Source organism: Haliotis asinina, chromosome 5 (genome assembly GCF_037392515.1).
Source record: "Haliotis asinina isolate JCU_RB_2024 chromosome 5, JCU_Hal_asi_v2, whole genome shotgun sequence".
NCBI classification, from domain to species: Eukaryota; Metazoa; Mollusca; class Gastropoda; order Lepetellida; family Haliotidae; genus Haliotis; species Haliotis asinina.
In genome coordinates, this window is record NC_090284.1 from 40,709,956 (window position 1) to 40,724,140 (window position 14,185).

A 14,185-nucleotide genomic window follows, 5' to 3' on the forward strand; every position below is an offset into this window, starting at 1 on the left:
ATAAATACTATGTCCCCGTCATTGTTCTAAACAATTACACATTATTCTATAAAATTATAACTTTCTGTCTGATATATAATAAAGGGTGGAATTCTTTTGGGACAGTCGTTTTCTGGGTTTATATTAGACTGTGGATTTCTCTTTAGTCCGGGTGTCAGGGACTCTTTTTGTATTTAACGTTCGAAGTATGTAGTTAATTCAACAAAGAAACAACAACTATTCCTTTAATTATTGGCGCTGTTGGTTCTGGCAAGTAGTGGTAGATCCGGATACACACAAAATTACAGATTCCAAATCACTGACGTGGGACGGAGAGAGTGTTCAAATCGTGATAGACAAATGCTGAATCTCTTGAAATACGTAATTTTGATAGAAACAAACAAACCCGTTTTAACTGAACTACAGGGAGGCCAGAGATTCCTGAACCTGAGGAAATCGAGATTTTCTTCATTCATGATCTTTAGCAATTACAGAGAATGCTAGGTAGTAGGCAAAATAATGTGGTTCAGGGACTGCGAGACAGTTACCGAATCAGTTCTTTCATGGAGATTGTACTGACGCTTCAATCGGTTCATTTACCCACATCGTTGCTTCAGCCACAGACAAACGGATTTTGTCACCTCCCGACAGAATGTAGGGAGAAGATTTGTTAATGGGATATATTAATAATTCTGCAACGAGAAATTTAAAAGTAAAACGTTTACTCTTAAAACTCTGTGTCAATGAAAACCTACTGTACTTGCAACCAACAGGTTTCTTGGTATGATATTGAGTGGATCAACGCAGTAATAAATATTTATCCATTTAGTCTTTTACGTTGTGCTGTTGTACCATTAACGTTTAAAAAAATGACTTGCATTTATATGAACACAGTCACAGCGAAAAGATATTGGAATTACGAAATTGTGCTGTTGTTGGTACCGAGTGTGGTTTTGGTCCGGTTAACAGTTGTCCGGCTTCATCTAGGTGAGGACGAAATGTCGTCGGCTCAACATTCCTCCTAAAATAGTGTATTACTGCGTCCCAGTTCGCTGATATTTTGCTTGTAAAGACCATGTGAATAGCTTTCGTATAGAGAAAAGTAAGTGATCAAAAATTTATGACTTGACAGGTTGATAACGTAAAATCAATGCTTAACAGGTTACTAGTATTCGGTAAAAACCGGAAAATAATGTTAGGCCGATGTATTACTTCAGGGCATATGAATATTGTTGTGAGCGTGTGAACACTGTAGCGATTTGTTGTTTGAATGAGGTAATCACAAATCATGAGATGTTCATGGCAACAATTCCGGGAAGATTTTCCCCCGTAGCACCTGTTTTATTTTATCATTCTATAATAAATAACAAATGTTTATTCATAAATAAATCCTTAACACTAACCACTACCCTAACCCCTTAACAACATCCTTACCCTAAGACCCTTAAACCTCGAAATAAACCTAATAAATAGGATGCATTTCAAGCGGGGATTACGGGTGGTCCATAGACGCGTGACTCTTGGAAGTATAATTGGAAGTATGACCTAAATTTACAATATTAAGATATCTTGTATGTTTAGGTCATACTTCCAAATATATATCAGAGTCAAGCGCCTATGGGGCGGAACTTTTACCAGAGTTCCGAGTACTAGGGAATGCATTATCCAAGCATTATTAGAACCCCTTTGAAATTAGCTTCACGTCGCAGATCTTCAGTTAGATAGATCAAGAGCACTGAAATCAGGGGGCAGCCGTCAGCACCTACATGTTGATATGTCAGTACATCAGTTTGTATAAAACCATCAGCCTACTCCACAGAAAAACAGATTAAAATCCTTCTGTGTGTTTCAACTTAAGGATTGTCCTCAGCAAACATGTTTGGTTTGTTAAATTGTTAACATTGCATGCAGCAATATTCCAGCTATGTGGTGGCGGTGTGTAAATGATCAAATCTGGACCAAATAATCCAGTGATCAACATCATCAGCATCAATCTACACAATAGGAATACGATGACCTGTCAGTCACATCAGAAGGCCTGACCACATGTCCTCTTAAAACAAGCATGAGTTGCTGAAGACCAAACATAATCCAGATCTTGACATGTCAGCTGGTCATATGAGGCCAACAGCATGGCAACACATACTGGCAAATAAGAGTAAGTGGAGCACCCATTTGACAACTGACCCGTATTAGCATGTATGAGTACTGCTCACTGGCACTTGCCATTGTGACCAAAGGGGCCCTAGGTTGTCATTGTCCACGATCAAGTGTAGTTGCTGCACCTGTCAAGAGCGAGTCTTATGAGCAAGGCATGTGCAGCTATCTCAATTTCATCAGTATGCACTACACATGCACTAGTTTATATCTGCTGTCCCTTTCACAAGCCAAGTGGATTGCATGTTGCTGTGCACCTACTAATTCTCGTAAACGCGTTCTCTGCTGCGATGCAACTTATCCTCGTTTGCCAGTAGATTGTGTTATAGAGCTCAGTAACCTGGTCAGTTGGGTGTTCACAGTTCCCAGTCATAGTGATTTGTTCACAAGATCACGTATTTGTCGAAAGTATTTGATGCCATGAGGTGCATCCACAGCCTTGCAATATGCATTTATCTATGTTTATTTGTTATTTCTTTGACAGATCAGTTTGCCTGCATAATCACTGATCTTGCCACGAGGAATGTTGTCAACATCATCATGTATATGCGGGAAAGTACTCCTCCGCCATCTACAGAATGCCCCATCCATTACCACGGAAACAGTGTACCATACAATTCAAGTCCTTTCAAAAGTGGGTGATAAATCTCTTAACCTGAGAGCAATGTATTCATCCTCTGGTAATACAAATCAATATGACGATGAAGCTGTGATACAAGCTAAACCTGGTGGTGTCGGCATGAAATCAAAAGTCATGGAGATGCCGGAACCCACCCTCAAGACTCAGGGTGTGGTACCGGGCAAAGGCCCCCCTCCTGAACCTCCTGTTGACTGCTGCATGAGCGGATGCGCGAATTGTGTGTGGATAGCCTATGCAGAATCTTTGAAGGACTATTACAGTGATGGTGGAAAGTCAGCTCGAGAAGCCTTGGAGCAGATTGAGAACCCGTCTCTTAGAATGTTTGTGAAATTAGAGATGGGATTATTATAACGATAGTCAAGGGTTGATAGTTAGAATCATTTTAGACATGAATGTGTTACTCCTTTGTCTGTCAGCTTCAGATCATCTTCTGGTATTCTGCATTGTATATCTCCATTTTGTTGTAAAAAGTATTTTTAAGAGAAGTGACATCATCATTTCTGTAACCTGTATCACTGACTTGGTGCAGAATGTTCCTGGTGTAACTTGAGTCATGAAATGAAGCCCAGTTGGTGAATGGATTTATTTTCATTATTAGAAAGGAGATATTATGTGCTGATGAATAGAAGGATAATTTATAACAGCACAAATTCAGAAGACTTACATACCATTAATTATGAAGTGATGCATAGAGACTATAATCCAGATAATCGTAATGTTTAATCAGTATTACAATGATATCACAGCTTGCAAGATTGGGCCACAAGAAAATGTGTTCCTGGTTTTACTTCAGATAAACCAGAAACTCATCATCTTCAAGCAGGCTTTTTGCTACAAAGTAGCATGTTTGAAATAGAAGCCTTTAAGAAACAAACTTGTTCTATTCTGGGATAGGCTTGAATGAGAAATTTGGGGAATGAAATCCAATAGTGATGGAGGACATTGATGATGACTGCTTGTAAAGCAAGTGTGATTTGCTTTAAAAGGGCCACTTTGAGAAAATGTGTTTCAGTGGAGGTAGACCAAGACTGCTTATCTCCTTGAATTAACTTTTCCAAAAACAGCATGGCTGAAAGGGGAATGTTTGAGAAAACTCAGGAATTGTCAAATGTGTTCTGATACTTATTAGAGCCACACATTTAGTGCCCGACTTATTGTCTGTTTCCCACTGAGGACAAGAATCTGTGTTGTTGCATTTAAAGGAAATACTCAGCAAAACACTTCACAAAAAAAACAGGTTTGCGGTCTTTTAGCTGTCAGTATATTTACATTGCTCAGGTTTTATTTACCTTGTTATTCATATATTGTTTACATGTTAGAACAATTTGTGGCTTTGTTGGTACCTGTTAATAAAGAGAGATGTTTGTTATATGATTTTTTATTACCTTTGTGTGTGTGTTAATCTGTTATGCACACTTTATAACTTTTTTCTGCTAAAAATTGATCTGACTTCAACTCCAGTAGATGATTTGTTTGCTCTTTCTTTTAACACTGCTTGCAGCAATATTTCTGCCATATGGCTTCAGTTTGTAAATAATTGAGCCTGGACCAGATAATCCATCTTGACCGTCGATCCATGCAGTTATAGGATAAAATAATGTGTCAACGTGTCGTACTATGTGATCTTGTTAGTCACCTCTTACAACATGCATGAGTTGCTGAAGACCAACTCTTCATGGATTTCCAAGAAATGAGAAGCATCTTGAGCATGTATGACGTAACAGTTCATCAAGCTCTGTAGTGGTGCAGGGAATGGATGGCAAGAAGAGATGTGGGTTCACAAAACATCCTTGGTTGCTCAGTATGCATATTTTATTGGTACACACATTCTGAACACAGTTGCCTCCATAGTTTTCTGTGAAAGACATGTTCATATCTTTTATCACTGACTCAGGACAGTTGGGTGGCCTAGAGGATATTGCACTCTCTCGTGACACTGAGGACCTTGGTACAAAGTGTGAAGTCTATTTCTTGATATTGCTGGAATGTTGCTAAACCGGGCGTTAAACGATAATCATTCACTCAATGACTCAGGTTGGTGGGCAAGCTGAGTGGTTGAGGCATTCCTTTGTCACACTGAAGATCCAGGTTCAACTCCCTTGTCCCTCTCCCTGCCCCAATGGACACAGTGTGTGAAGCACATTTCTGGTGTACCCTGCTTAGATGTGATGTTGCTGGAATATTTCTAAAAGCGGCAAAAAATCCATACACCCCCACTCTTTTCACGTACTGAACATAGAATATCTTTTGTTTGTGGGAGTACTTGCTGAATATCAATGTTTTGTCAATGTTCTATGGTAGTTAACAGGTCCAGGGTACCATGATGATAGACTTATCTCACACAAGTCTGATGAAAGTAATTTTGAAATACTTTCACAAGATTAGACTTCCTACCAGTGTTCTCTTTTCATGTATTTCAGTAAAAGTGTACAATAAATTAAGGATGGGCGGAGTTCAACTTTCTTTTCTACTCACAAGCTCACAAGCTCCTACATTCCACTGTTCCTGGATATACTATCCTTCAATGTTATATTCACTGACATGATTATCAGATCATGAGTAAGCATTTCTGCCCATCTGAAAAATAAAAGTACTGATGTGTACATGGTGATGTAACCATGAATTATTTTGTCCATGTTACAGACACGATACAGTACCTCAGAAGACTGACCGGAGGTCTTATTCAAGATCCATTTGATCTGGGTACTTGAGTTACCTGACCTCGCCCTAGTATGTCATCTCTGGCTAATACAAACTCTCTCACAGAGTAGAAGACATACACCTTAAGTGCTTCATTTAAAAAAGTAAACATCCTTGGACATTTGTGGCTTCCATAACATCATTTCCAAGGGGCATAGGTAATAGTAATTTGATTGTAGAAATAGAACACTTGTTAAATGTGTCAACTATAAATCGTTTTAAATGCCAAAAATATACAGTTGATTTTTGAAATCTCTATTGTTTTGTCTTGAAAGTACCAAAGAAAAAATTTCATGATAAAAAAAAACAAAACAAGAAAAATAAGTTCATTTTCCTATAAATTTCCCACTTACGCTTTCCATCAAAAGTTTACACTCACTAGCGTAAATATAGCCATTTGCATCAGGCAGTTGTTCTATACTATATAATTCAAAATATTCCATAATGCTTTTAAGTTGATTCATGAACACTGAGGTATTGTGAAACAAATTAGCATGGCTGAAAAGATTATTAGTTCAATAAATGATGAAAATCAGTGAATACTGACAAATTCTTCATGCAACATATATGCATGATATTTGCACAAGCTTATCAGCAATCTGATGCATGAAAGGGTTTGTAGTTGGTTCCCCCATGTTACTGGAGAAATCAGTCTTCAATGTAACCTATAGCGAATGTTTCAAGTGAGGATAATTAATTTTATTACAAAAACCCCAAACATATGTAATGTCATTTTTGCAGTTTTCTTACATGACACAACAAACAGTCATCATTACAAATGTTTTCTTTGTGAATCGAACCCATGAAAAGAATACTTCTCTCGCAATGCAAGGACATGCATGCTTAGAGTGATGTCCCTTGTCGGTTGCTATGGGACCACGACACTTCCGTCCAAGTGAAGATTTGGCTCGATCGGGTCACCTATCTTTACGCATAATTTGTATGCTTAAGTGCAACAACTTCTTAGACGATGTTAAATGTTTTGAGAAGAAACAAATATTGAATTTGTTGCTGATTTGATAATATATCAAACACCCTAACAGGAGCAAGCAAACACTCTTCAAGCCACTTGTCATCAAACATGTCTGTCATAACAAGAGTTCCAGAACCGAATATTTGGAATGAAATATGCAAAGGTACAGTTATATTTGTTTCACTGTCCTACTTATGATTATGATCCGATCATGATTTATGTATCGTGGGGTAATATTATCACCAAACGAAATTAGGGTTAAAGGTATGGCCATCAAAATATGGCTAATGATGATGAAAGTAATCAGTCCTTGATTATATTGTGGAAGGAGTCACGCTAATTTTATTGTTCATTATGACATGATTTCTGAAAGCTCAGAAGCCCGTTGAAAAAAAACCCCGAGATGCAGCTCAAAGGTTAATCGAAATTACATGTTTACTAAGGGCACATACATTTTTGGGGTTAACACCATCACGATAAACAAAACTTTTAGAAATGTAGGTACAGGGGAGGATACAGCATTTTGAGAAGGGTGTGTGTGCGTGTCTGTGTGTGCTTGTGTGGTGCATGCACATGTGCATACCACCACCCACCACTCAGCCCCACCCTACACTCCTGGGTTCACCTAGTTATGTCATATGACATAGCCCAGATGACACTTTACTGTTATTTATTCATAGTAAATATATGGCGAAATGTAGGAAGAGATGGTACAGTGGTATGATCTTTCCAGTGGCACCCAGATTTTGTCACATATTTGAATCCTATTTCTTTTCAGAAATAGCAGCACAAAGACCTCCTTTCCGAGAAGAAGACACATCATCAGTGCTTACAGATTACAAAGACTATGATCCTTCACTTCATCATCCAGTCTTCTATGGGAAGATGCATGAAAAAATAGAGTGTGATGCTGACCCTTTCACCGAGGTCGATGCATCCACAAGTCATCCGTCCTGTGTTGGCTACTCCTTTACACAGAAACCTCCAAAATCACCCTCACCACCTCCTCCTCCTCCCCCAAACAAAGATACATGTATGTTTGATTTGGTTTGTCATAATGCTGTCAAAGTGGAAATATGCCCCCCTTGACTGAGGTATATGTCTGCTTTGTAAATGACATCTAGGTCTTTTGAACAGATGACAAGCTTAATAATAATATTCTTTACTGATAGTGTGTATTGGTCCCAAGGCTGTACCTGTCAGTACCCTTTAATCAAGCGAACCGTTTCCTTTTTCCTTATGTCAACACTTGATTGGTTGATGAAATGTAAACAAAAATAGAAAAAGGGTAATTTTAGATCATTAGAACCTTTAGTATGGATCCTAGGGGTAGATTTATCAAAATGTGAGCCCTGGAGATATTTGTGATGAGACTGAGTGTTCCTGTATTGTCACAGGTACAGCTCGGGAATACCTGGAACACTATGTCCTACCTGTGTTGCTGCCAGCCCTTGAAGCCATGCTACGACAGGCCAAAACAGAAAAATGTTTTGAGGTATATTATTCATTAAGTGGATAGAAATGTCTCTAACATGATGAGATATGGATTCTATGAGATAATAGTTATTATGGTTAAAGTGTTTGCTTGTCATGCCAAAGATCCAGTTTTGATTCCCCACATGCATGCAATGTGTGAAGCCCATTTTTAGTGTTCCCTGCTTTAATATTGCTAGAATTTTGCCCAAAGTGTAACATACTCATTTACAATTGTATTTTCCAGACTTGGGATGAAAGGTACTACAGGAGATAATTATTATTTGTTTCAAAATGAATTTTTTGTCCACAGAGAAAGAGAACCAAATTCAATGCACTGGATTTTATTACAGAGTACTTATACAGGTAAAGTTCATCTCTTATCTGATGTGATCAGCAGTCCAGGTGTTTGATTAAGTCAAAAGCTAAATTGACCGTCATTAAAATAGTGAGAATATAAAATTCACTTTGAGTGTCTATTGTATCTGTTGTATCTCGAAATCACAAGATATTAATTATAGCTGATATGTATTGTGCAGGATAACCTACCATGGAAGTTAGACATCTTGATACTATAAGGGTAACGCTATTTTTCAATCATGACTATTAATATTGTCTAATCATGTTAACCTGTGAAGATAGGGGTTAATCTTCTGTAACCATGCTTGTCATAAGAGGACTAACGCAGTCTAACATGATCAGGTGGTCAGGCTCTTTGACTTGGTTGACATATCTCATTGTATCCCAGTTGCGGAGATTTATGCCCTTGCTATTGGTCACTGGATTGTCATTGGTTCAGATTTGATTATTTTCAGACCACCACAGTATACCTAGAATATTGCGGAGTGTGGCATAAAGCTAAATTCACTCAGTCTGATCATGATAATGAATAAAAACTGCTGCTGTGTCTATGTTCTTTGCCTGAAATGTAACTTGTTTGGTGCAGGCGAAATCCTCAGTACACTGACCGAGGAGATACAGACCTTTGGAGCATCCCCTTTGTGCAGGAGTGGCTGAAAGAACAGTGAGTAGTGTAGCCTGTGATGAGGACTATCTAGATATGACATAGATGCTTTGTACCCCTTTGTTTTAACTGGCCAGTATCTACAGGTAGCTTATTCCTAGCTGAAATTCATGTCTTCAGAACATTCCACAAAAGTCTATGGTCCCTTTAGAAGTGGCATTCACAAGTTCTGTCTGAGAAAACATTTAGGATTATCGTGAACATTTTCATACATTGTTCCTGAACTGTGTGAAATGTTTTCCTTGGAAAGATTTTGATTATTAAAGCTTTTTGTGAGAAGTAATGAATTCAAAAACATTAAGAGTTCAGTTGCCTTGGATGCAGTCTAAAAGTGTAACACATGCTAAGGTGTAAAATCGATTTTCCTTGATTGTGGAGTGATTACTCAGTTAAAGTACAAATTTGGTAGTGACTGTCATGAATTTCTAGTGTCAGTTGCATGAGTAAGATGTATGTATTTTTGTTAATGATACAAATCTTTAACTGCTGGACACTTTAAAAAAAGGGTTGGTTTTACACATACCTAGCCTGATCTGTCAGCAGAGTTGTAAGATTTTGTTGTGAATCTAAGTGCTGATTATAATGATGACATGATGACAGGTCTGCTGCAGGGTAGTGCATCTTGTACTTGGTTCTTTCATCACAAACACCATCTTTCAACTGTTAATGCTACTACCTTGATCATGTCCTCTCTGTCTCAGTCCATCATTTCTCTCATGTCTGTTGCCAGCCCCCGCCCACCTCTGCCCCTGTCTCTCATCTGGACTGAGGAGGAGGCAACTCTCATCATTCAGTCACACTGGAGGGGCTATTTGGTGAGTGACTCCGAAAATAAGGCCACACTTAGTCTGTTTAAAATGGAAGAATTAATAAAATAAGAGATAGATATGATATAAAGATATACTGGTAATTAGACCTTTAAGTCCATGTTTGAGGTGATCTCTGGATATGTCAGCCCATAGCAATGTATGTGGGTTTCACATGCTTTTCTCAGACAAACATGTATTTAAGTTCAGGTTTTATGTTAGTCTGAAGATGTGTTAGCCATTTCAGAGGTTTTCTTCTGACAATAAGTTCTCTCTCACTTTCTTTCTCTTACAAAGAGAGAGAGAGCAACAGAGAGTGAAAATATTCTTGCATTCATGTTTAATATTTTGCATGACACCAATAAAATCATATGTTCCATTCTGATACAAGAAGAGTGAGACAGGAAGGGTTGGACAGAGAAGGCGAGTCAAATCATATTTCATTCTGATACATTGGAGAAAGAAAAAAAAACAACATAACAGTGAAGGTTTCCTTTGGGCAATGGATGTTGCTTCCGATTGTAAATGTGTTTTTTGCAGACTACATCTAACAGCATCTGTGATACTATATGAATAATGCAGACTGAGGTAAAACAACATACACATTACCCCCCCAAAATTGTAAGCGCTGTGTCTGCTTGTGTGTAGGTCCGCCGGGTTCCAGAAATCCAGGAACTCCGGCAGTGGCAGAAGGAATGGCGAGAGGAGAACCAGGGGATCCAGACCCGTGTCAGTGACTTCTGGGACAAACAGATGCCAGACTGGGACAAACCCACACCCAGTGCCTCAAAGACCAAACTGGACAAGGAGGGAGATATTCCCCCAGCAGTTGAGTCCCCGACTCCTTCACAGTAGAGAACTGTCACCATCATCTTTATGTATCACCATGTGTTTATTTGCTCCATTGTGTCCACAGAATGGTGTGATCTGTACACAGGACATCTTGTTCACACCTTTATTTTGTATGTAAGTAAGTTTATTTGTACAGAGACTGAGCAACTGAAGCATGAGGGCCATACTTTTCAAAGGGAAACATGTTAATGTTGTTATATTTCCAGTCCTCTATTCAAAATCACATTACATTCTCTTTCATTGTACATCTCATTTATGTCCATTTTATTTCCAATTCTGGAGTGATTGAAAAAAATGCAGATGTGCACATTGTTTCTGTCTGGATTCTCAAATGCTTTGAATCCAAAAAGAGATATTACCTCTCTGGGCCAAACTGCACAAAGCAATCTTAGCATAAGGATGATTGTAAAACCATATTCTAACAGCCTGATATTGAGGCAGCACTGAGATGTCTTTGTGAAAGTGGGCATTGGCTTATAGGAGATTTGATGCCAAATTATAGTCAGCCGAGTTTCATAAATAGACAAATGAGTCAAACTTACAAATGTATTGAAGTACTTGGTCCTTGCATACTCCATTCACCATTTTGCATTGCATCCATTGTGTCAAACCATGGATAACTTAAAAGTATTTATGAAGGGCCCTTCCAAACTGTAAATAAAGTTCAGGACAGAATACATTCAATTTAGGTCTTTTTAAAATGTTAGAGGACAAAATACTGTCGACGATCTTTGAAATATGGTATGACACTTACGTACCACAGATTGTTTTGTAAACATATTATTCTGTTTGGAAGTTTCCTTATCACCAATTTTATGATTGGTTTGTAAGTTTGTGTACATATGTATGTTATGTGAAATTGTATTTTCTGCCATTGTACATATATTAACTTGTTCAAATTATATGTTGAAAGTGTCACTCCAGTGTTTCACAGTGAGAAATAATAAAACAAAATCAAACCTTTCTTCATATGTTTATTGCTTTCCTATATCAACTGAATTTTTTCAACAAAATGAGAAATTACAAACTGCAAAAGACAACTCTCAGTGTTTGTTTTTTCGATTCATGTACATACAAAACTGCTTTTTCCATTGTTGTTTCATTAAAAGGTTCAAGGAATGAAAATATTTATAAAATTTATGCCTTCATGGCATATTTCCATTAACCGAACATGACTGACAAAATGGTTGCTTTAAGAACATTTTCACTATCATCTATCTGAACTTTGCCGTGTTGGCAACATAACTACATTAACTTCAAAAACAAATTCTTAATGCAAACAACAGTAAGTTAGTGAAAAAAATCATGAAAAAATCAAACAGTTCACAAACTCTTTTCCACCCTTTCAGAAAATTCAACACACTGTCCCGATTACAAATTTACCCTTTTTATGCTGATTAAATATACTCTTGTTTTTCATGACCGAAATCTGACTGGAGATAGGTTTTTCTCATTGTTTTCATACATTAGTACATGAAATCTGTACAATAAAATATGAAATAGAAACATTCTATGTATACTACTCAAAACAAGTTAAAACAGAACACACATTGGAAGGCTGTGTTATACAATACAAACCAGATATAACAGATTAACTAAGGATTATTGTTTTCTTTTATTTCTTTTGAGCAGTATACAATGTAACATTTCTTGGCCATAGAAGAGTTGGGTTTACACCACTTCTAGCAATGAGGCAGCAATATCACAGCAGGAAAATACCACAGAATGGGCTTCACATAGTACACATGTTGAGATTCAACCCTTGCCTAGTGTAATGAGTGAATGTTTTAACTGCTGGGCTAGTCCCTTGCCTCCTCTTGGATATGGCAGCCATTGGTTGCGGCATAATTATAATATAATTATACAATAAGGCCATGGTAGCCATGCATAGTAAACCTGTAAATCAGACTAAGAATTTAGCAGGGCACAAACTAAATTTGAGTAAAAAAAGTTGGGTTGAAAAAACATGTTTAAAATTTGAAAAACAAATTGATGTTGATCTGGTCATGAGAAACAAGAATGCATTTTAACATGTGTAACATCACACCAGTTGAAGATAACCCTCTCTTCAGCAGCCAGTTAGCACATGTACTGTGTACCTTTCTATCTGAGGGCTTAACCATGAAGCCTATGTCTCCCGTAGTGGCAGTTCCACCACTGACGATGATCAGTGGAAGAGCTTCAGCGGAAAGCTTAACAAAATACTGTAAAACCACACAAGTCATCTATAACTGTCTATCTAGTTTAATACCCTTAATCGTGGCTATACGTTACATAATGTTTTATCCCAGGGCCTTGGATGTTCGAAACTCTTAGCTCTATGATAGTCGTAAGGTAATGTATGGTACTTAGGACGACTATCTTGGCACTAAGAGAGCTTTGAAAATCTAGGCCTAAGTGTACATGGGGTTGATGGGGCAGTGGGGTATTGCAGTGGTTAAAGCAGCATGCTGGGGACGCACGCTTGATTCCCCTCATGGGTACAATATGTCAAGACTATTTCTGGTGTCCCACACGATGATATTGATGGAATATTGCCACAAGTGAAGTAAACCCAAACTAAATCACATATGTTGCTAGAGACCATGAACTACATTTGAAGAACACACCTGAAGTTGAAGGAAAATGATGTGCGGGAAAACGAAGTGAGGCAGATGTTGGATGTTTACTCTTCAGTAAAACCGAACAACAAAGAAAACCTGCCACAGTTGTTTAACATGATCAGGACCCTAATTCTCAAATTCAAACACTTAACATACACTTACAAGAACTTTGCACAAAGATCACTTTAACATTTGAGTATTGTTTTGCACTGCTTTTAGCAATATTCCAGCAAACTAACAAAGGGGGACACCCGGAATGGGATTTATACTGTACCCATGAGCGGAACCGAACCAGGGTCTTAGGCATGGTAAGTGAACACGTGAACCACTAGGCTAAACCCACCACTCTTTTTTGAGGTCTACACTAAAACACTATGTTTATCAGTTTAAAAAAATAATTACTTGAATTTGAAAAAGAGAGGAAAGAGCAGGAACTTAAGATCATGGCCCCATAGCGTTTCCTCTGCATTCAATTCTAATTCCAGCTCTGCAAATGCCCCAGATTGCTAAGAAGCACCATTACAAGAATGTTAAATGTTGAAACTTGCACATGAATTTTTAAGTACTATATGAAATTAAGCACAGCACAATAGCATGACAGAAACAGATCAACATTCAGCTAATAACAAGCAAAAGCAAAACAGTGTTCAAATAACATTTCATTTGTGCATATCACAAAACAATAAACAATTACTTGCAATCATAATGCACTGATCATTGGCTGATACAAGTGCATGAGCAATTCCTTTGGAAAATCTGCTCACAGTCATTTGCATGGTTAAATGAATGAACTGTAAACAAGGATGTAAACAATCTGCATGTAAACAAGTGACACAAAAACAATTGTGCTCCATGCTGTTGCCTGCTGTACTGAGATCAAGTTATCATATGTGTCAAACAACTGCAGAGAGTTTTGTGGTGTCATTTTATTATGACATTATTATAATTCATGACATCTCTGGAGTACATCACTTGAGT

At 37.8% G+C, this 14,185-nt stretch overlaps 2 protein-coding genes across 2 annotated transcripts; both read left to right on the forward strand.

Moving 5' to 3' along the window:
- Window positions 1-2,647: 2,647 nt before the first annotated feature.
- LOC137284455 (oxidoreductase-like domain-containing protein 1) lies at window positions 2,648-4,145 on the forward strand (the record flags this gene model as incomplete). Its single annotated transcript, XM_067816266.1, has 1 exon — window positions 2,648-4,145. A coding segment is annotated over one exon (480 nt), but the record flags the coding sequence as incomplete, so codon positions are not given.
- Window positions 4,146-6,328: 2,183 nt separating this feature from the next.
- LOC137284454 (IQ domain-containing protein K-like) lies at window positions 6,329-11,568 on the forward strand. The gene is made up of 7 exons (XM_067816265.1): window positions 6,329-6,612; window positions 7,228-7,482; window positions 7,847-7,944; window positions 8,236-8,288; window positions 8,869-8,946; window positions 9,677-9,761; window positions 10,401-11,568. Exons 1-7 carry the CDS (start codon window positions 6,558-6,560, stop codon window positions 10,605-10,607), a joined length of 831 nt encoding a protein of 276 aa, XP_067672366.1. The 5' UTR covers window positions 6,329-6,557; the 3' UTR covers window positions 10,608-11,568.
- The last annotated feature ends 2,617 nt before the right edge of the window (window positions 11,569-14,185 follow it).

Bases quoted from the DNA above. Each gene is read 5' to 3' on its own strand.
- LOC137284454 (XM_067816265.1), top strand. From the start codon at position 6,558: ATGTCTGTCATAACAAGAGTTCCAGAACCGAATATTTGGAATGAAATA. The intron at 7,483-7,846 runs GTATGTTTGATT...GTATTGTCACAG, and splicing joins TCCCCCAAACAAAGATACAT to GTACAGCTCGGGAATACCTG. The intron at 8,289-8,868 runs GTAAAGTTCATC...TGTTTGGTGCAG, and splicing joins ATTACAGAGTACTTATACAG to GCGAAATCCTCAGTACACTG.